The sequence below is a fragment of the Lichenostomus cassidix genome, chromosome 4A (assembly GCF_008360975.1).
Source record: "Lichenostomus cassidix isolate B80296 chromosome 4A, HeHo_3.0, whole genome shotgun sequence".
NCBI lineage: Eukaryota > Metazoa > Chordata > Aves > Passeriformes > Meliphagidae > Lichenostomus > Lichenostomus cassidix.
The window spans coordinates 11,330,948-11,354,587 of NC_139485.1; the positions used below are offsets into that span (position 1 = coordinate 11,330,948).

General features: G+C 47.5%; 1 protein-coding gene across 9 annotated transcripts in view; it reads right to left on the reverse strand.

The window, feature by feature from the left end:
- The window catches only part of DOCK11 (dedicator of cytokinesis 11), a 71,905-nt gene that overhangs the window by 42,699 nt on the left and 5,566 nt on the right, over positions 1–23,640 (reverse strand). For all 9 annotated transcript variants that reach the window (XM_085060514.1, XM_085060513.1, XM_085060512.1 and 6 more), the window contains exons 2-11: positions 12,655–12,771; positions 12,340–12,429; positions 11,571–11,653; positions 10,418–10,487; positions 8,135–8,230; positions 5,125–5,259; positions 3,938–4,115; positions 3,412–3,491; positions 2,919–3,002; positions 1,289–1,429 (exon numbers count right to left, since the gene is read on the reverse strand). In XM_085060514.1, coding sequence (XP_084916640.1) covers positions 1,289–1,429; positions 2,919–3,002; positions 3,412–3,491; positions 3,938–4,115; positions 5,125–5,259; positions 8,135–8,230; positions 10,418–10,487; positions 11,571–11,653; positions 12,340–12,429; positions 12,655–12,771 — 1,074 coding nt within the window. The remainder of the gene's footprint in view (positions 1–1,288; positions 1,430–2,918; positions 3,003–3,411; positions 3,492–3,937; positions 4,116–5,124; positions 5,260–8,134; positions 8,231–10,417; positions 10,488–11,570; positions 11,654–12,339; positions 12,430–12,654; positions 12,772–23,640) is intronic.

The window sequence follows — 23,640 nt, forward strand, 5'->3', positions numbered from 1 at the left end:
AAGAAATCAGCTTAAGAGTGTTTATGATCACCTTCTAAACATCACTATACTTATATTCCAAAGTCCAGCATCTCTGGATGGCTCAACTGTGACATTCAAAATGTTCCTCAGATGCTATCCCAGGAGGTAAGTTAGCTCTCCCAGCCAGGAGAGCTCAAATACAAGGCTGACACTGCTGAGGAAATGCATGTGCAAAATCTGCCAACTCCTTTGTAGCTACTGACCTTGACAGCACAAGGCAAGTGGCAATAATTCATGTATTTTTAATTCAGAGATCCTAGTAGGCGTGCATCTATGGAAAGATAAAAATGCAGGCCTGAAGATAAAACTGTAGCATGCCCCAGACATTACAGCGTGACTTGGAGGCGTTACATCAATGCTGAAAATGTGCTGATTAGGTCTCACTCTGGACCTGATTAAGGATGGATAACAAGAATCTTTGCTATTAGCAATGCATCCATCTGCTGGGAGTTACTGAGCCTGGTGTCGTGTATCAGAGCTGTGAGCTGCCAATATGAAACCATCACAAAAAAGCCTTTGTGATTCTACCAGGCATCAGTAGGGATGGGGCAGTGCTGGTGCCTCTGCCTCCCCTGCTGCTCTGCACCCCTGCAGAAAGGGCTGGCTCCAGCCAGGGCAAGCACAGGATGTGACAGCAGGGATTTGTTTTGGGAGGAAGGACTGGAGGAGACTGGTCTGCTGAGCCTGGCAGAACAAAGGCTGAGGTGAGATGTAATAGCTCTCTACAGACATCAGAGGCTCAGAAAATACAAGAAAGAGATTTTTAGGCAAAGGCACAACTTTGGCACAATAGCAAATGCATAGAATAAAGTGGCTGTGAATACAATTTGTCTGGGAGTCAGAGGAAGGTTCCAGAACAAGGAAATCCCTTGCCATTAGGGGAAATGAAATAGAACACAGCCGTGAGTGGTTTGGAGATGGAGCTTAATCATTTACCAGCAGGACTTTCACAGGGAGCCAGAATTTGGCAGACACATGCTCCCCATTCCCTGTGCCCCTGAACCACTGGTTTCCCAGCAGTCCCAGTTCCTGGCAGGCTGAGGCATGTCAGCGCAGATCCTGTCCCCAAACACATTTTTGGAACACCAAAATACCAAGGCAAACAAATCCTGCAATGACTCTGGGCCAGCAGTCACCACCTGTCCAGGTCCCACTGGTGCTCATGGCAAAATGGAATCCTTTTATCCACCCAGATTAATTTGCCAAGGTACTTTCTTGCTCATGAGGGGAAAGAAGACAAAGCAGGACATGCTGGAGCTCCCCTTACATTGGTGGGTCCTTCTTCTGCCCTGTCACTGAGCTGAGCAAGGAGGTTGAGGGAGAAGTCCTGGCAGCAAACCACGAAGCGCCTGCTGCACTTTTCCTCAAAAGGCTTCACGTCTGGCTCAATCCCCGAGAAGTCGAGTCTCTAGAGAGCAAATAGACAAATCTGGTCTCATTAAAAAAGAAAACAAACTCCTGAATAATGTTAAGGGATCACATTATGGCCAACACTATCTTAATACATTTTTTAAAGTGGTACAAGAGGTACAAAGCATTCATAAATGAGTGCAGTTTAGTGATGTTACACAAATGCATCTAAAACATGGATTCGTGGGCCTGCATCAAGTTTTAGCAACCTGTTTTGTAGAGCACAGCAAAATAAACCTCAGAATGATCTCAGTTCCTTCCTGATTCACTGTAACCCTGGGGATCTTCCCAAACACCATTTAGAGCTTGGGGAAGAAAGCAGAACATAAGACAACAGAAAAGTATCTTCCACCATGAAGGTAAGACTAGGTTAATAGATGTGCCTTGTGCCTGAAATAGAGAGCAGGCACACGTGGGATTGTGAGCAACACCTCAAAGAGGACTGAATGCCTGGTGTTACAGCAGATCCGACTGACCCACACCAGAATGAAGAGCTCTGGGTGTAGAAAGAGGGCAGTGAATTCTGCCTAACCACTTTGTTAGGAAAAAAAATTATCTTAAATGCTCCACACTGAGTAATATTTCCATTTTCATCATCTGACTGGAATACAGGAAGCTTCTCAAAGCTTCTCTTAAAAAAAAAAAAAAAAAAAAAAAAGAAACCAAAAAGCCGCCTGGATGCTTATCTTCTTTCTTTTGAAGCCTCTAAAGAATTGCCAAGAGAAAAGCTCATTTTGTACAACTAAACCTTTTAAAGACTAATTGCATTTCCTTGTTAAACCAGAATGTTCAATTTCACAGGTGTGAACATGCCAAAGCATGCCAGAAGGAGAACCAGAAACCATGACATACCCTGGAATAATTCTCTAAAACTCTGTTAGCAACTGCAGCTCATTCCACTGAAATCCCACACCTGGACCCTGGCACAGAATTCAAGTCCAAAGCCAAGAAGAAAAAATGCCACTAGACAATGTCCCTTACTCCAGTGTATCAGGCCAGCACAGGGTGTTTTGTCTGTTTGTCTGTCCCCACATTTGAAAAATCCCTGAAGACTGAGGCTCTCCCTGTCAACCCTGCCACGGGCTTTGCCACCACTGCTCCCTAGCCCAGATGTGCTGAGCCCATGCAGCACTGCAGGTATCCATGCAATACCACTTCTACTGCTTCTTCTGCAACCCTGAAAACCTCCCAGAGGTGCAGAGGGTGGGTCTGAAATCCAGCAACACCAAGAGGCATCACCAAGAAGCCAGCAAAGCTGGAGGGAGGCCATGTGTGGGGCTGCTGGGAGCCTTCCCTGTATCTGAGCTACCACCAGAGCACTGACATCTCACCCTGCTCTCACTGACAGGAACATGGGCTGCACTTCTGCTCTCCAGCCCAGTGGAAAGCATTCTGCTTCTGCAGGCAAACACTGTGGCCATGCAAGGGGACAAGAGAGGCACAACACAGTGAACAAAACCTCACACTGGCAATGTGGGAATGTTTACCTGGACTTCTGGGTCAAAAGAAAAGATGTTTTGTCTTCCGTCATTTCTGCTCAGTTTGTTCAGCTGATCTGTTTCTCTTCCATACTAGGACAAAGGAAGGCATTGATATTACTGCCTGGTCATACGGAGGCAAACACTCGTTATTGGGAAAGAACAGAATCAAAACAAAATAATGATTTTTTCAGGTTGCCTCTGTGATGCATGAGCTGATGCAAAGCACTGACATGGTGCAAGGACAGTACAGAGACGTGGCTGTGCTGAAGGAAAAAGCAGGCAGAAGCAGGAAACCACACTTGGAGGTGAGGAACAGGCAGCTTCAAACCATGGGGCTCCACCTGTGAGACAGGCAGGTGGGACAGTAGAAGCCCCACCAGGAATTGGTGCCTGCCCAGCTTCCCCAGAGCTGGAGACACAGAAAGTAGAACACCCCTCCCACAGACAAGCTGGACAGAAGTAGCTGTGAGTGGGGAGAGCAATCCTGCAAGCACAATACCTTCATCAGCTCAGGATGCATGCTCCTCTCCAGGCTCTCCAGGATGTTCTCTGACTTTCCCTGCGTGCTCGATTCATCATCTGCAAGGACACAAGAAACAGATGTTCAAAACAACTGCAGGAGCACGGCTCTGCCAGAAAGCATCCTGCAGTATTTGCTAACAATAGCACAGAAACAGTTTACGGAGACTTTTCCATTCCTTGGGAGTAAGATTTTTCCATGCATTACCAGTATCAAAGTGTACTATTACAGTCTGCTAGGTCTGTCCAAAGCAGACCTCCAGCACGGAGCCAATTTTCCAGGAGCCTTGAAACTTTGCCATGGATTTCCCATCCAGAAGAAGGGTCACGTTTCCCTCCACTTTTACTCCTCAGACTATCATCTGTGTCATACTAAGCCCCTATGCATGATATTGTGTGTCAGCCACAATCCTTGCTTTAAATACAGTACAGTGTACACTTCTCCAGGCATACTGCTTGCATCCTGCTGGAGCAGGGAGAAGGTAGGTGTTTGTTTACAAACTGACCTTGCACAGATTCCACAGCATCCTTCTTCTCTTGCACCAGACTCTCAGTATTGCTCTGAATGATCTTCCTCAGAGTTACCAGCCATTCCTCCATCTCCTGCTCAGTCTCAGCTGCAAGGTAGTGGCTGTACTTGTCTATCGTCTTCAGCTCAAACGCATAGCGGCGCATCTTGGGACACTGAACAAACAAACAGGATCTGTATTTACACTTTCCTCAACAACCCAGCACAGCATCTGCCACACAGCTCCTCTCTGGGAAAGCATCCTGAGCTGAAATACCATGAAATACGATGCAGGCACCCTCCCTGACACAGCAATCCTGCTGCAGTCAGAGAGGGCTTCAGTCTGAGCAGTGCACAGGTCCATGGTCTGCTACTCTGAGTGAAACAAAGCCAGACTGAAGCACAGACATTGCACCAAGAAACAGGAACAAGCTCCTTCTGATGTTGTCAGACCTTTAATATTTACCCAGAGAAGCCAGAAACTGGATTTGTCTGACATGGTAAGTAATGCTGCACTCTGGGACACTTAGGGACATCTATCTTAAAAGCAAGTGGTACAATGCAGCTTTTTGGAACTGTGCTGGCCTTTAAACAGCATCTTCCAACCAGAAGCCAAGGCAAATCTGATGCAACTTGGGAAGTACATCCCATACATCACTGAGGCGTGTGCATTACTGCTTTCACTGTGTTCAGAGAGATAAATGGAAACCCAGAGCTCTGACTCATCCATGCTGAAGCAAACCACTGGGGTAATTTAAGCCTCCCTGCACCAACTCCAACACACTCAGTGCTTGAAGCTTCTGCAGAGACAGCGAGGGCAGAAGGCAGAGCAGGAATACACTGCTGCACTTCACTCTCACACAACTCAGCAAACCCAGGATTTAGACCTGTACAAACACCTGCTCCTAAAACCTTACAAGCCTGGAGCAGGTCCTGAATTCCAAAGGACTGTATGTTTGCATGGACCTATCAAGATGTAACTTCAGAAACAAGAAGCTGGTACAAAGCAGCAAATAGAGGAGGGTGGTGCCCAAGACAAAGACAAAACAATTACTTGCTGGCCTTTTGATCAGTTTAGCTGACCAGCTTTGGGTTAGTTTGCAATTCCATGCCTTCAGACCTCGAGGGAGCAGGTCTGTCTCAGAGCCAGCAATCTGTGTCCAGCCACACAGAAAGGACACCTACCTGAACCACGTCATTGCAAGCGTCCAAGAAAATGCAGCCTTTGGATTCTTTTGAAATTTTCTCATCTTTGTAGGAATTCAGAATATAGGAGCCATCTGTGAGTTGTGACAAGTAAAAATACCTCCTCTTGAATACCTGTAAAAATACAAATTCTTGCTCAGTCAAGTGTTCATTCTGATGTATACCACAAACCATGGCCATGGTTTTCATATTTGCCCTCCCTGCTACTGAGAAAATACTGTAACACAAAACACTGCTGACCCTGGAGTGTTCCAGATTCACCCATTTGAATATGGTTTCCTTTTACAAAGAGAGATTTCCATCATCATGTTTAATTTTAATGTCCTTGTTGTTGTTATTATAAGTTTGCCCATCTAAAGCAAAGCCCCAGGGCTTCCAGGTCATCTCTCAGCTGGCTCCAGCCTGATTTATCTTTACAAAGTAATGCTGCGCAGTAAATTCAGATCAGCACATTACCTGAAGATCCATCCCACCCTAAAGCAGGTATTTCCAGAGTCTTTTTCATACAGACCTCAGTTAGAATTACAAAGCAATTGTCTGGAAGACCTAGGAACAGACATGTGGAAATTCCTAGCACTCAAATGCAAGCCAAGGGACAATGCAGTCCATTCAACTGCTTGGGTTTTTTGTGGCTTTTGGGGTTTTTTATACAAATTTATTTTCATGAACTGGCTTTGGCTTAGGGTTTAATTATTACATCAAAAAGCAGTAACTGGGTGAAGTGTTCCTGTGTTTGAACTACTGATTTTCATGAAGGAAAAAAGGCTCTCCAGCATCTTTGAACATCTTTTTTCATGCTTGTCAGCCAAAAGCCACCAGACTATAATTCAGGAGAGCATTTTGGCAGCAACTGTGGTAGCACCATATGCTGTAAAGAGCAGGGTGCATTTCACAGTTGCTGGATATCTGTGTTAGGAGAATCATGGAGGAAGCCAGGACAAGCAGCACTGCAAGTATTTCTACCATTCTGTCTATCTGGAAGATCTATGAATAAACATAGCATTTTTCATCCCACATGGGAGATTACAAATAATTTCCTGCTCCTATCATTACTGACACTAGCACATGTTCAGTAAACCCACTCACTTGCAGAGAACTGGGAGGGAGCATCGCGCCCTGAACCATAACCCATCCCTTCTGAGAGGTAACCTCTGGCATCATTTGGATGACTAATTAGCTGCAGAGATGCTCCACGGGTTGTTGAGTTTTATATTTTATAATATTTAACTAAATCTTTAGTTCAACAGAGCATAAAAATACATGAAAAGCAAAAGATGTGAAGCATTAATCCAACCTCAACACTGATTTAGCACTTCAGTGAAGCAGTCTCAGGAATTTTGGCAGTGGATGCTACAGAAACCCATGACAGATCTCTCTCTAGATATTACAGGGTTGACATCCCTCGTGGTTATGGGATTTCATACTAAACAGTTTGCATCTGCTGCACTTTGTTCAAAAGCAAATGCAGACTCAAGCAGCAAACACTATTCCTATGATCTTCCCCCTGTACAAGCACTGCTGTCAGAAACCATTGTCAGCAGAGGGTGATCATTTCAAATTAATACTATAAACCTGCAAACAGAGGGAACATCCCCTCTGATCAGACTACAGGCACTGGTGGTGAGCACTGAGATTGCAGAGGGATGGATGGATGGATGGATGGATGGATGGATGGATGGATGGATGGATGGAGACTGGGGAAGTGCATTTGGGCAGAGAAAGACAGGACAATCCTGATGCTGTGGTTGCAGTCCAGGCCACCAATATGCTACAAACCAGACTAGGAGATTTGGGGCAAACCAGGGCAGCTCTCTGCAAAGGAAAGGTTGCTCTGAAATAAAGGGTGGCAGCTGTAGCCTAATGAGAGTTAGTTTGTGGTTCAGCTCTCCATAAAACACACTCTGCACATGCTTAGCAACAGTGTGAGGCACCAAGTGCACAGCAGTGAAAGAATCAGCACTCATGAGGTGCACACAGCACAGCAGCCTCTCCAAGTCGTGGTAAGGCTGAAGGTGTCAAAGTCCTTAGCTTCCTCACATGTGCCTTAGAAGTGTTTTGTAAGACACAGCTCAGGGAATGTTACTGATTCTCTGATATCAGAGTTTCACTGGACCCAGCTGACTGCTTTGTGTATGTATGATAACTCCTCCAGAAGTTTCAGGGAAAAACCTTTAACCTTGCAAAAGCAGATGATCAGAAAATCCTGTTCTGTCTATTGCCTTCAAGCCCAGTCCTGTTCTACTTCTCCTGGAAGCATAACTCATTGAATCAAGCCTTGGAACAATTAGGCTTTTTGAGATTTTTAATATATCCTTACAAAGCAGCCTTGCTGCAGCCATCCCTCAGCTGTGCCATTGAGCAGAACTCCCTAATACTCTGTCTGTGCTCCAACAAGTCAGCTGCATGGTGGGACAGCAGACAGGCTCATTGCCACAGCAAAAACCTGTGGTGGAACTGGCAAAAATCTCTGCACAATCCAGGCAATGTCACGCTGGATTACGAAGAGCAGAGAACAGGAGACAAGGCAGCTGTTGCTTTTAGGTCAGTAATGCTACATCTCTGCAGTAACATCACCACTGCTCTAAAAGCAAAGATTTATCATTTCAATTTAAAGCTGGCCTCTGCACATATTTCCAGCCAGCAAGGAAACTATCAATTCAGAAAGCTGTCTTTGCAGGGCAGCTGTTTCACTTATCCCAGTTGCCTTCCTCTCCTGGGCCTCAGCTCATCCAGAAAGCAATCTTGCTCTGCTAGAACACGCTTCACCTTTTTGGCCAGCTTGTCTGTCATGGTCCAAAGTGCATCAGTCTCCCACGCTGGGGAGGAGAGGGTCAAAAACTGCTGCCAGACTGGGTTTTCCATGGGATACCCTATAAGAGGCGCAGATGCCCTTCCACACCCAAACCCACCCACTGTGCTCCTGGGAGCTTTGGAGATGTGGCTGAACCTCACCTCGTGCCCCATTCATGAATAATTGGATCAAACTCACCTTCATGGTAACAGTGATGGTGCTGTTGACATTTGCTTTGTGCAGCCAGCCCTGCTTTATCACACCACCCTTCTGGGAGCACAGGGAGGAGGAATCCTGAGAGACAGCAAAAGATGAGAAAAAGAGGAGGTCAGGTAAACTGTCTCCCACAGGAAATGCCCCTTGGACAAAGGGATTTATCCACCCTGGAAAGCAATACCATTTTAACTACAGCAATACAGCGACATGTAGAATGTATGTGTAACATACAGCACTATCACAAAAAAAATCAGGGCTATTTCTTTCCAATAAAGAGGCAAATCAGGCTAGTTTGGGTCACTTTTAAAAAAAGAGAGATTACATCCAGGTTGATAGAGCTGCATAGTGGTTTTGCAATGAGGCAATGCCAGTTGGTTCTTATGCAGTATTACAAAAAAACTGGGGAAGATGGAAATTTTCAATATGATCTGTTTAGGAAGTTGCAAAATGCAGAACTCTGAACTTACTCTGTCATTTCCTTTTGTCATTCCCACATTTTAAACTTAGGCAAAAACCACCAAACCCCAATAACTGACATGTAACTGGCTGGTTTCACATTTCTCAAAGCAAAAAGCTTCAAGTGACCCAACCAGGCTGCCCTTGGCACACCAGCCAGGGTTTCCATCTGCTCCTGTCCCATGGTCCCAGCAAGGGAGAATGGCTCTCCATTCATGCCTAACCATGACCTCCACTGGGGAGGGAAATGAGAGCCCAGAGTGATGAGAAAAGCTCACCCTGGGGCTTCCAGTGACTCAGCAGCAGAGGCAGCCCTGGCCTGCCTCTGATGAGCCATGAAAGGGCTGGTTGATAGAGCCTGCTGCATCCCAAGGGGCAGGTTTCACTCTTTTCACGTCCAACTTCCAGAGTAAATTTTCTGATACTTTATTTCCCTGGGTAAAACAACCTGTGATTTCTCCTTTATAATGGTTGTCCTTTTTTTATCAAGAGATTTCTTTTACTTGAATTTCCATTACAGAATTTTAATGCAAATGCTCTGTCGGGAAACTGAAACAGAACCCTTTAGATATGGCCATGCCAAAAGATATAAACGTCAAAACATCGGTGAAAGCACTTGGAATACTCTTCCACAACAAGCCTCAGTAACTCCTCTTGTTTGAGGATTTGGGACACTGGCCAGAAGAAGAAAGGTCTCCAAATGTTGATAGCACACCCCTGTCCTTTTGCTCTTTCGGAAGCATGCTGATAACAGTGCACAGCAATGTCTCCAGCCCAGAACAGATATTTTTAAAGAGGCAACACTTCAAGTTACTGATGTAATGCAAACCAACAACACAGCCAAAAAAAGATTAAGGCCAAACTTGACAAAACATTTCCATTTACAAAGAAGCCAATGCAGTCCAGACCTGAGATGTGCTTGGACATAGCCAGAAAATTTGAGATATGAGCATGAAACAGCCCCTCCAATTCTTCAGCTCTGCAACAAAATTCCCTATTCCTCTGTAAGTTCCCCAGCAGCAACATCTTGGTGCCTTGGGAATTGTAAACACCTGGGCTAAACCCTTCCCTCCATAAACAAAAACTTCCTAATGTCACGTGCATGGATTAACCTCCATGTGATACTTGAAACAGAAAACCACTGTCTGTCCCTTCCATAGCAAATGCAATACGTGCAGGAAACATGGCATCTGCACCATCCAAAATAACCACCAGGTCTGACACATCCCAATTGGCAGAATCCCCAGCTCACCCCCACAGAGGAGCTCCAAGCCTGCAAATCTTCCCTGCAACCAGCTGAGCACAAAGATGCCAACTTGAAGGGGAAGCAGAAGCCTCCCAGCATTGGCACAGTATGTACAGAGTGGGACTGACACACTGCCAGCAGGTTGGGCAGAAGTGACTGATGAAAAATTGCAGGTTATGTGGTGAAGCACTAGACTTTTTAAGAGGAGGACCCCAGAATCACAGTGTAGTTGAAAAACAGATTGTCCAGTTTTAGTTCTGGACATAAAGAGTTCTCCTTAGTAACTACTTGGATTCTTCTTTTTCCGTTTCCTGTGATGCTCTGTTTCAAGGGAAAAAGCCAGGAGAAATATGACTAATCTTCCAGATAACTTAGGAGACCCTTTGCTCCAAGAAATTACCTTGTCATACTTTGAAATAAATCACTTTTGATCCCAGCCTCACTGCGCAAAGCATCTCACCAGAAAACCACTCCCAGGAACTGAATTCTGGCTTTGCTTTGTGAAATTTGCTTTGTAACAGGAATATGTTAAAAAAACACTGAAAAAACAACCTTCTCCTTACCTCATCCTTCTCAAAGTCTTCATCAATTTCAAACACATGGCTTGGAATCTTGTCTGGCCTGAAGGATTTGCTGAAATCACAACACATTTTCATGTTTAATGACTGGAACACGAGGGTTGTCTAAGCCAGCAGCTGATGCTGGATCCAGAAGCAACAGCCAAACTGCAGGCTACAGAGCACAGAAAATAGATTGCGAGAGACCTACAGCTCCTTACAGCTGGGGAAAGCTAAGATCTGAGTGCATTTCATGGAAATTAGGCACAAGCAGTCGGTAATTAGCTTTCTCTTGTTAGCTGTCGGATTCTGCGGAGTTTTTGCTAACTTGCATTTCTGCAACAAAGAGAGAGCACGGCAGTTTATCTTCCATCTTTACTAAAAAAGAAGCAAGATCAGACTACAAGATTATTCACAATTTTAACATCATTTGATCAACAGTGTTACTCCATTGCTGCCTTCACCTCCCCTTGAGACCCTCAGAACAGACCTACTTCATCCAATTAAGAAGCAAAAGCATTTAACGAGCTTCCAGCACACAAGCAGCCTGGACAGGGGTCCAGACATGCCCAGAGTGTGGGCAGTGAGAGCAGGGCAGGCGCCATCAGGGAGAAAACAATCCAGCAGAAATCCGAGATGTATGTGCCTGTCTGAGAAACCCAATTAGCTCAGGAGCTGGGAGCACTGGCACAGCCCAGCGTTTCTAAGCATGTAACTCCCCAGCACTGCCAGCATTAGCAGAAATACCACATCAACCTCTCTGTGCCAGGGGCACAAGGAGAACCAGCTTGGCATGGGAACACTGTGTGTAGCACACAGGGAACATCAGCCCAGAGGGACAATGAGGCCCCTGCCAATACTGCCAACACCATTTATCCTGCCATGGGGCTGGGCTGCAGCCTGTCCTCAGCCCAAATGGAGGTGGGGTGCACACACTGGTGGATGGGATGTGAAGCACTGACCCACACAATACTTTGGGCATCGCCCTGGCAGAGCTGAGGGGCAAGGGCATGACAACACAAACCTCTGGCTCTCCAACCTTCAGTGACATGCCTCTGGAGGAGAGGCTGCTTGTGGGACAGGCACCAGAAAAAGGGCAGACTGCTCCTGCTGAGCCCTGTGGCCACACATTAGCATTCCAAGGGAGCACAACGCTTACCATGGCAACATCCGAAAGTCTCCTGAGTATTCCTCATATTTGTAGTTTACCACGTGCCAGTCAGAGCTGTAGGTTTTAATGCACTGAAAGGAAAACAACACAGCTCTTAGAAAGCTACAGCAAGCAAAACAAAGCCCAGCACCAGTCTGAAAGGTTACACACTGCAGGGTGAGGTAAGCACAAGTAGGAAGGGCGTGGGCAAGGCTGCTTTGCTTGTTTTATGTTGTAATGCAGAATTTCATTGGGAACCCTTTCAGCACAGAGACAAAAAAATCACACAACATCTGGCCTGACACACAGCTACAGATTTTGTAGTTACATTGCCCCAAGGCTCCAAAAAAGGAGTAGTGATTTGGAAGGAGACTGTTTTCCAGAAAGCACCAGTTTTCTCCTCTCGGAAACACAGCGTGTCTAGCTCAACACTGACCATCACTTTTTGTTCTGCTGCACTTGGAGGGAACAGTCCTCGAGAGCAGCACTTCACAACAAACCCACAGCACTCCAGGAGCTCCAGGCAGGTTGTGGATCCCCCACCTTGTCAGGCTGGAGGTGCAGAGCCACACACCTTGGCTGTGTACAAACCCCACGGCAAAGACACTCTGCACATGAGATACCTGTGAGAACTCTCCTGGGCAGCAGGTCTGGCAGTGCTTCCCACAAAGGAAAAGCCAAGTGACCTGCAATCCTACAGATCAGGAGCTACAGCTGAGCACCTTGCCCAAGGGATATAAGGTGCTGAAGGCAGGTGTCATATGGACTTTGCCCCTACCTCTTTGACAAAGAGGCTCTGAGCTTTCTTTAGAGCATCTTCTGGCACTGTTGACTGGACAGTCCTTCTCTGTCGGCCGATGACTGAGACCTGCAGGAAAAAGGAGAACACATTTTCAGCACAAACTCCATCTTCAGGTCTTGACATTCACTTTAAATAAATGTGGTGGGCCTAAACCACCAGTGGGTCATTTTGGTTTTACGTGTCAGTAATGCAGCCAAAATTAACATGTGGTTAATGGTGGAAATTTTCCAAGGTAAGCAGGACAGGAGATGAGTGAACCTCAAACAGGGGAAACAGCCAGAGCAAACTCACAGACACATCTTCGATCGGAAATATCAGCAGGTCCCGCAGGGGATCACTGTAGATCTGAACTCTGCGTTGAAGGATCACGTTCTCATAGTCCAAGGGTTCCACCACTTTAGTTTTTTCCTGCAGGAAAAACAGATGATGAAAATAATCACATATATATAATATCCAAAATAACCAATAACTAACATCTTCTGCTTAATTGCACACTGTGTTACCACTGGACTGCCCATTATTCAGCACTCTGATACTCCTGTGTTGCAGGTAACCACTGATGAGCATTTTTGCTGAGAGGGAAATGAAGGGTTAAGTAATTCATGTCTGGTAATAAGCTACGGGAAGAAACAAAGCTCTGTGCTGCTCTGGCTCAGCACAGTCTCTAATTTCTTAATGGAGCAAGAAATCCTCCTGGACAGCCCATAGCTTTAACAGCTGCAAGATCCAGCATCTTTAAGCAGCTCATCCATACAGCTCGGAAGAAACAGGGGCTCCTGCTCTGGCTCTGCTCAGCTCGGGGCTGGCTTGGCTTGAGGAGAAGATGAGAGCTGTGATCTCTCTGGGAATGATGAGAGCAAGGCTGCTGCTACAGCTGCCAGGCAGGAATCTCAGCCCGTGGAAGGAAGAACAGCATCCCTCTGGAAAGACAGGAAAGCCCTCTCCATAAATCGCACCTCAGACACAGCCAAAGGCTAGAGCCTAGTTTCATTCTCACTCACGTTTCTGGGAAGCAAGAGGAACTTCTCCAAAAATCCCTGGAGTCACGAGTAAAAACTATTAGGAGGCCTTCATTACATTTGCTATTGCACTAATTTTGCCTGTGTTATAAGTCCAGAAAACAGAACCTAGTAAAATGAGAAAAACACTTCTGAAGCAGGCAAACGCCATCTCAGCTGCCCAGCCTGACTTCAGATTTCATGAGCAAGAGTCAGGCTCTCAGCACTGCACTGTGAAAATCAAACTTCACACCAAAAGCCAGCCAATGACTCGGTACAGGAGTGGTCACAATAAAACAGGAACCAAATTCTGACACATCAGCTTTGCCTTGTTTTGACCAAAATCCTGATGCTTGGCCCTGCCATGGACAGCGTTTATGAAACCCTTCAGCAGCATGTGATGCCCTGTGCCTCTGGACATGACATCCTTGCAGGACAACATCCTTGGGTTCTCCACCCCCAGAACAGGAACATCAGATGCTTCCCCATGGGCAGCAAACTTCACCCTCCAGTCAAATGGCTTTTCTGGGATGGACTCTCACACTGACTGGAGTTAAAGACGAGACCGATACAAGCTCTCTTGCTGAACACAGCACAACCTGCAGCCTAAAAAAATGATTCTCAAATGAAGACCAAAAGCTCAGCATTGTACAACACCACTGGATAAACAGCCACACCACCCAGAGTCCAAACAACTCAATACTTGCTGTGACATGTGAGACAAGGGAAGAAGTCAACATTGCTCTTCCAAAACCAATCCTAGCTAAAGGTCCTGTGCCTTTGGCTCCTGAGGATCTGTGAGGCATTAATGAAACACCTCCTGCCTCAGATAGTTTTGCATTCAAAATGTCTGGTTTGCATGCTACAGGAATCCAGCATGAATTAGCTCAGTTATCTGAAAAAGTTCCCCTCTTAATCACTCTCTCAAAACTTCGCTTCACTGCTTGCACAGTCCTGAAAGGAACCTCACACTCCTCAGATTACCAGTGAGGAAGACAAAGGTCAGTCAGCAGGGAGCCCAGGCTGGGTGCCAGAGCACCCAGGGGCTGCTGCCTGCTCCCTCAGCCATGGGGGATTTGGGAATGGGGTGACAAATGCTGCCAGTCCCACTGCACACAGCACTTCTTGCTTCTGCATCCAAGAGCTGAGCTGTATGGGGATTTAAGAAGAAATCTGAAAAGCAGGAGTCTGAAAAACCCAACAGGTAGACAGGAAAGGAACTCATTTACTCTCAGTCAGTCTCATGCTCATTAAATGCTTAATTGAATTTGGTTAATCATCTGAAACACTGGTCTTATTTAAGGACAGCACTGTGCACTTCTGAAAGTCTGCCCAGCTTTCCAAATTAATGTGAATTAACAGGACATTCATTTGCAGGTCTGGGGCCCCAAAGATTGTCCTCCTCCTGACACCAGGCAGAGCCCCACTGAGCAGGCACACAGCTCTCTGCCAACCTCTCTGATTTACTGCAGCAATCCTGACAGAACTCAGCAGCACTGATGGGTTAAAGCAGTGCCATAACCCTGAGAACTCACACCAGCCCCCTTCTCACCTCACCCTGCAGCAGCTGGAACAGTAAATTGGAGTCTCTCCCATTAGCCTTCCACATCTCTTTGGGTACACTGAACTCAGCCACTCCAATCACACTGTATTTTTAGTCCTTTTTTATTTTGCAACATGGTCCTGAAACTAGGACTGTTTCTAAAGCTGTCCTTTTAAAAGCTGGGGCTTTGATGACATTTCTCTTCTAGATCTGACAACTCTGATGACCAGCAAGACAGAGCCCTGGCAGTCATCCTCATGGGATTCAATGACAGCTAAAGGGTAAGAGCTGAAAAGGATCCCAGATCCTCACATGAGATATTTCAAAACTCACAGAGCGCTGCCTACCTCAAATATGAAAAAAAATCATTAAAACTTGCTGCAGCCCTTCCAGTCTGGTGGATGTAACAATATTGGAATAAAGTGCATGGTGCAGGCTGTGATCTGTATCCCACACACCAGTGCTGGACCCTGTGACACACACCTGCTGTCCCAGGGATGGAGGGATGAGCACTGCCACCCAGATGGGCTCTGCAGCACCCAGTCAGGCATTTCTCCTCTGGAGCTGTCCAAAACACAGTCCCTGGAGCTCCCCTTGCCCAAGGAGTGCAAACTCCCTGTCTCAGCACTCAGTGCCCCTGCATTCCCTGCAGCTCAGAATTACACTGACCATGCTCACACCCAGCACATCACCCAGGCTGCCACGGCAGGAACCACAGACACATCTCTAGAGCTAAGCCAGAAGATGTAGGTCAGGCTGTTTGCTAGCAAAGCAGCTGCTCACGGAAGGATGTGGTCTGGCTCCTGCCTGCCATCGAGGAAACAAACTCCTCCATCCATCCTGCCCCGTGGGGCCAGGCATGCCCATGTCCCTGCAAACAGACCTGTGCAGTGAGGAGGGAGCCATCCCAAATATCTGTTGCCCTTCAGCCCAGAGAAGCTGGAGATGAAGCTCTAAATGCTGAAAATGGGATTTCAAAGTCTTAATTTTCCTGAAGGTTGAAGCACCCACCCTGCACCACCCCAGGCTCAGCTCACACTGCCCAGCACTGTCACAACAGCAGATGGCACCCACCAAAGTCATTATGAAAGCACAGGAAAAACTATTACACTAAAGTAATTAGAGTCTTAGAAACCACAAATTCCTCCACAGGGGAAGCCAATACCCGAGTACAAAGAAATGCTGCCAGTCCAGCAACAAAATCAATCCATTTCTGCTGGAAAAAACATGCAGTGCTGCCAAAGGCATCCTGCTCTGTGGCTCTCACGCAGCAGCTCCTCACCCAGGGCAGGCAGACCCTGCACTGTGATGCCCCTGGGTCCCTCTGAGCTCCTGGGAGCACAGCAGGGGCAGGCTGGGGTGAGCTGCCCTCTCCTGTGGCTCCTGCAGAAGCAGCACCCAAGCCCACCCAGCTGCAGCTCCCAGCCCCAAGCACTGCAGCCCACTGTGCTGGGATAAAACCCACGGGAAATACCTCAGAGAAAAACAAACATGATTTTAAACAAAGATAACATGAGAGCAGTGCTCTCCCAGAGAAGCCTACTCACCCCTCTTTATAAAACCACAGGTTTGAGCCTCACACAGCAGCCTCTTCCCAAAAACACACATTGCTCTCTGTGTCTCTGCTTCTGCCCTGAGCCTGCTGCTCCCCCAGCACAGGGCCATGCTGGGGTTGTGTCCCCCTGTCCACGCTGGGTCATGAGGCTCCTCTTGGACAACAGCACAGGCACAACAACAGCCTGTCTATTGGAATATTGACTCCCCACCACAAGCGAGTTGGCTGGCATTTTAACAGGAAATTCAGAGAAATGACTTCAACAGAAACATGCCCACAAACACCAACGCAAGGCTCTGCCTTTGGCCAAGCACGAGCACAAAGAGCCCAGCACAAGGGAAACCCCAACTAAGGTCCTTGTCCTCAGTGCCCTGCTTGTCCCACTGCCCTCTGCCAGCCTGAGCCCAAACCCCCTGCACGACAAAAACGACCAGAGACAGAGCAGAGGAAAGGTTTAGCAAGAGAATTACCCATTAACAAAGAGGGGGATAATTAAGTCAGATTAAATTGTCACCTTTCTGCATCCATTTTGCAAAGTGTATGAAATTCCTCTTATTCACTTTATAAACAAAGGCTCACAATGACAGCTGGGGATATTCATATGGAAAATATAGAAAAGAACATTTCTCTTTCAAACTTTTAGTACCTGAAAAACAGTAGCCACCTGTCTTCCAGGGTTCTGTATTTGAATACCACACAAACACACCACTTTTTTTGTAATATGGTTAATGTTTTTCTGAGATCCTTTCCTCCCAGAATTACAACAGGTATAACCCAAGAGATGTGAATGCACAGAACGAAAAATGTTTCATTTGGGGATTTTTTTAAAGCAGTGGCCAAAGGAAAAATTTGAGAAATCCCTTGTATTTTCAGTCCTGTCAGTTCAGCCCTCATTTAAAACAATATCCAGTTAAGAAAATGGCGAACCAGGCTGGTTTGGCTCCAGTGTAACCAATTTTCTGGTACCTTTGCAGTGACTCAAGCCCTCAGCAGCTGCCAGTGCACAGCGGAAACCAAGCCCAGCACAGGAGCTGCACCAAGCTTGACTTTCACTTCTTGTGGTCCCAACAGCCACCAAACACTCACAAACACACACACCCAGCCCTGCAACGCTTCCTCCAGGCCTTCCCCTGAAAAACCTGCGGGCTCAGCAGCCCCCAGCACGCGATTTTTTCTCACATCCTCAGAAATGAAGCCCTACCCAGTGTGTGCATCCACACTTCAAAGCAGCAAGAGTTACACAAATGAGGTGAATTTCAGAAGTGCTGGTTCTTTAGAGTAGCTGAAGAGAGAAGAAGGAAGAGCACAGATCACGTGTATGTATAGAACTGTATTATCTCAGAGTGTACAACTGTTCCCCAAATTTAGCAACCATTCTACAGCCTATTTGCTGCCTCATCTGTTGCAACCCTGCAGTGCACTTGTGGGGAAAGACAAGCAAAGCACAAACTTTAAAGCAAATCCCAAAGGGCCAAGTAGGTGAAATACACAGAAAACAAGAGGAGCAGTCAGTTAGGAGAATTAAAAGCCGAAGGTGGGGGAAATGGAACCAAACAACTACTCTTCGGACACACCACTCACAGCTGCAGTCACATCACTTCTCAGACTGGCAACAGCCCGGGGCAGAGAGAGACCACTCCCCCTGCAATGTCCAATCTGGAAATGGGAGGATACCTCAAAAATGGCAGAGAGAACTCCTCTTTTTTTTTTTTTGGTCATGAAACCTGACTGTGCATGGGAGAATTTAAATGATGCCTGGGAACTGAGTAAACTCACTTGGCAAACCATATGGGCATATGGAATTGAGCAATTCCTATCCACAGAAAAGCTCTTCCACAGCCAGGGATTCAAAGATCAGGTCAGGGCAAACTCAAATTGTGTGGTCTTTAAGAGCCCTTTTTTTTTTTTTAGTATCACATTTGTGACTCCTCATTTTTTCCACCCCCAGCTCCTGCACTGCCATCTGATCCCATTTACACACTCTCACTCAAGCTTGCAGGAAGGCTACAGAGCTTCATTTACAAAAGCTGAGATGCAGACAGAATTCATCATTCCAGACTGCTGGGCATAAGAAAGTAAAATGAAAAACCATAAACTCTGGGCTTGGCCATCCAGCACCTGGAACTGCCATAATCCTGTGCAAAGCCAAAATAAAGTCTGTGCCCCAACGACTTTGCATTCAAAAGTCCAGGAGAAAGGGAAGACGTGGGAACAGGGGAGGAAGGGCAAGCAGGGAGACAGTGTGAGTCAGCACATAAGGCAGCAGTCACAACACGATGCAGCCTTGCTGCTGCCAAGAGGTTTGTGGGCTTCTCAGCAAAGCCACATTTTGGGAAGAAATCAGCAGGGAGGCAATGAGGCAGCTCTCAGCAGGTGATGGGGAGCTTGTGTCCATGAGCCTGCTGCAAACCCAGCACTCCACTGGGTGTAGCAGATGTGCGATGGTAAAAACCTCAAGGATGAAAAACAGTCAATAAAGCTGGGTATGAGCAGGCCAAAACTATTTTTACATTGGCCAGAGAGAAAGAAGTTTAAAATCACAAGAGAAATGCCTAGACAGGAATCCTGGCTGTGCTGAAGACACCAAAACACTGAGACACCACAGGTGCACCTGTGACAGGGGAGAGGGACGGACTGCAAGGTGGGCATGAAAACACACAGAGCATCTGGTGAAATGGCAAGATTTCCTGGGAGGAAAACCTCACCAGGACGAGGAGTAGGGGAAGCATGGAGAGGGAAGGGCCTCAAGAGCCAGCCTAAGCTGGTGAAGGGGTGGGTGGAATGGGGGTGGGAGTTTTACTCATCTGAGGGCACGTTATGGGAGATAAGAACTGTGCAGAGGTTGGGCAGGGTAGCTGTGAGAGGCAGGAGATGGGGTCAGGGAGGCCAAGAAGGGTTGGCAGAGAAGGTGTGCACTGCAGGCAGGAGAGGAGCCCCATGGGCAATCAGGAAGGGAAGAAGGAATTGCTGAGGACAAGGGGCCTGACAAGAGTGCTCAGGTGCCAACACAGCTCCGAGCAAGGCTGTGCCCAGCCCTGCATGGGCAGCAGGAGAGCTGTGCAGCCTCCTAACAGCAACACATCATTGCTAAGGGTCTCAGACAGGGGCTGGGTGAGAGGCAAACACTCCCATCTCTGTCCAGGAGTTATGTGCCACTGTGTGCCAAGCTCCAGCTCCAAATGCAGCGCCAGCAGCACAAGGCTGCTGTACCCCACCCTTCCCCTGCTCTGCGTTGTGCTCCTCTCTTCTGGAACCCCATCTCATGGAGATGGCTGCACCTTACAGGAGCTCTCAGAGAAATAAAAAATCATGTGGTGGGGAAGGGGAGGATGAGTGCACAGCCCTGGCACCCTGCAAGAAAACACTGACAGTGGAAATGACTCACTCTTTCCATCCGAAAGCACAGAGCAAAAGCCAGGCCCCTCTCCTGTGCTTCCCTCCACCCCACCCAAGCTCTGTGCAAAAGCATTTCACAGACCCACACCTCTCCCCTCCTGCACTAATGGCCCTGCTGACACCAGAACTGGATATTTTGTAAGGTGGACATCTCCATTTTCAATGTAACACCCATTCTCCAGTGACAAAGTGTCTGCAGTCACAGTGCTGTTCCCGAGAGCAACACAGTGTTGGTGTGAGACACCAGCTTGGAGATGGCTTGAAGAAACAACCAGAAAGTTGATGTCAGTGTAGACATGCAAACATTTACCTGTCATTATTAGGCCTGTAAAACAGAATTAGTTCAGGCCTTGAAGTGTCTTCAAATTGGTTTAGAAATTACAGGAAGCCAGGATAATCAGCATATGACTTTTCATTTCCCTTCCACTTACTCAGAAGTGGACTCCACGGTTCACAGCCTTTATCAGATCCCATTCTGAAGCACAGCTCTGCAGCCACGAGGGGCAGGAACATTGTTTTTTTCCTGAAAGCTTGAGATTCTTGCATAATCACTTCAGCAAAGGAAACAGCCCTCAGAAAACAGCTGCACTGCAATGAAGCAGTGAGAGTTCACAGCCCAAGTGTGAGTGGCCCAGCTTAGAGGGCAGTGCTGCCACTCCAGCCCACCTTCACACATCACCTCTGAAAATGATGCCTTGAACAAGTGCAGAGTCAGCAGGAAAAGCACTGGCAAGTGGTAGCTGGGGGCATGACCCATCTCTGGCACGAGCACTCGGGGTGAGCCAGCACTGCTCCTGCACAGGGCACTGCATTAGGACAAGCATCTGAGATTGCTGTCAGTACTCTTATCCCCTGTGCCTGACCTTCCTCAGGATCACAGAATGTTTCCATGTGACAGACACTAATGACAGCTCAGCACACACTGCCACAGTGTCTGTGCTGTGCCACAGTCCCCAGGCACAGCACCTTAAGTCCCGTGAGCTCCTGCCTGCACAGGTACATCCTGGCTCAAATCCAGCCCTTCTCCTCGAGGAGCAGAGAGAGGGACTAGGGTAACTTCTACATCAGCCAAACTGCACCTGCACCCAGCTGAGCATCTGCTGCAGAGCATGAGAGATGTGAAAACACGTCACAGCTCTGATTTTCTCCTCCGAAAATAATAGAGCTAATAGAAATTGGCAAAAGGGTAGTGGTTTCTATGGGACAGCTGAATTTCAGCCAGATAGGACTTCTCAAAACATTCTGTAAGCACAGGCATGCTAAAAAAGGAAAATAGTAATTACAACGACAACAATACATGTTATTTATTTAGGTTCTTAACTGGAACATCCCAAAGTGCTTTTCAGATGTCACTTGTATTTCATCATTTATTTATGTAGTATCAGTTTTATATTTAGCATCCAGATCCAGAATAGCCAGCTCCAGAACATCTTAAAGCAATTAATGGCACATAAGCAGAACCCCTCCCTTTCCTGTCTGTCTTAAACTCTTGTTTTTCACTCAGAAACCACTCGCACGAAGGGCTGAGCCAACGGCACAGCCACTGCCCCTGGCAAGCAGGGGAACACTCCCAGCCCCACTGGGGCATGGACAGAGCCAGGACCAGAGGAAGAAACTTGTCCAAGTCCATAGGGCAACACAGGAAAAACAGAGCAGGAAGTCACAGGATGGTTTTGGGCTGCCTCAGCGGTACAGCAAACAGCCCAGTAGTGCAGCCAAACCCCAGCCATGTCAGCGGTGGTTTCAGCAGCTCAGGAAGTTGTGTCAGCCTCATCTGTGCTCCATTTTCAGGCTGCAGGCGCTGGATACAGGTGCAAAGAGCTGCAGGGGTTGGAAAGTCAAACTCTCTTCTCCCCAAAAAACAAAGGAAAGGCTGTGGAACCCCAAAGTGCCATATCTCTGCTGGAAGCTGGGCTTGCCCCCCTGAACAACAGCTTTGTGGGCATTCAGCCCACCCCAGCCAGTACCATCATCTCCCTCCAAGAGCTGGAGACTCTCTTTTCCTCCCTGACCACGACTTTTCTACCTCCCCTGTCACAAATGCAGCTCCTGCCAAGCCTCTCATGTCCCTCCATCCCTTTCTGGCTGTCACAGTGCCTCCCTTGAGTCCCTGCTCCAGCTAACCCCATGTGCCCCAGGGCTGAACTCCAGAGCCATGTGCTTGGCAGGCTGACAGAGCCCTGGCAGACATGGAGCCAGCTGCCATTCCGAGCCCTGGCTTCCTCCAGACCTCCAGGACACGTGCCCTGCTCCACACACAGATGCTGCAGTCCAGCCAACATCCCAGGCTCCTGACCACTGCCAAAATACAGTTACATTACGGCTCTCCAGAGCAATGCACAGCACTCTGACATCACCAGGTCCTCACACTGCACAGGGGAGATGTCCTTTTACTGGCTGCTCCATGCAGTGTCCTTGTTCAGGTGACAGAGAGGCCAGGCTGCAGTGGGGATGTCACCCAGCAGGGTGCCAGGGGCAGGATGAGGAGTGGGGAACACTGCAGACCAAACCAGGCAGAGCCTCCTTTCAGATGCAACTGCTCCCCAGGAACAGCCCTGTGACAGGAGATATTAATAGGGGAGAGAAGGAACTGCTTTTCAGTGAGAGAGAGGGGTGAGAAAGGGGTCAGGAACAAGCAGCCCTGACCCCATTAGAGAAGTAGCAGGAGGCAGGGAGAAACTGTAAAGATAAGTCAGGGCTGTGTTGAAGGAAAGAGGAGCCAGCAAGGGAGAGCTTTGATTTGTACTTTTTACAGGAATGAAAGACATGGAAAGAGTTGGTGGCAGGGAAACATATTCCAGCATTTTAAAGACAACAGCAGTGGCCACAAAGGTATAAGAAACTACTGTTTTCTTCCTTGGACAAAGCAGGAGTGAGGAGGCCAATTAACCAGGGATGCTGAAGCACATGTGTGCCCCAAGTCTGGCTGCTGTTCAGCTGCTGTGTGTGACCGTGACTTGCATTCTCAGGCCACAGAAATGTCAAAAGCTTTGTGCAATTTTGCACCATTAGAGATAACAAATCAGCATGCAGAGGGCTAACTGAAATGATGAAAGAGCCACCCAGCTGCATAAAAAATGATGCTACACTATGCACTACAGCAGGTAGTCCTGGTTCAAATGCTCCTGGTCATGGGGGACATACCTGTAAATATCTCCAGATACCAGAAGAGGTTAAAACAAAGCCCAGGAGCCATCTCCTCACTGGATTCTGAGAGCACCAACTCCCAGCCGCAGTGCTGGCATTGGCTGCAGGCATCACCACCAACCATCTGTTCCAGACAATTCACTGCACTGATGGTGGTGGGCTGGGGCAGATGCTGTCAGTGCAGAGACACCTGCATTTTCATGACACTGTCCTTGACACAGAACATACCACTCAGCCTTGCCCAGCAAGTGCTAGAACTCCAGCTAGAGAAATGTGGGAAGAGATAAACACACAGAAGGGGTGGATGCTTTGCTCTCTTCCTAGAGATTTCCTATAACAGGCAGGAGGACACATGCATTTAAATGATAAGATTTAGTGCCCATCAAGAGCTTGTAATTGCCTCCGAAAACCTCAAGAACTGGATATTTCCACTGCAGCTCATCCTGAAACAGTCATATCTCAGTACTCAGGCACTCATAAAAGAGCAAGGGATTGCTCCATCTCTTAAGGACTGGGTATCAGTAGGAGATGTGCCAGAGATTTGGTCCCAAATAGCTGCAGAGTGCACTTGGAGCTTTGCTCCTCTCCACACAGCCATACCCTATATCCACTCCACAGCTGGTGTGTGCTCAGGCAGG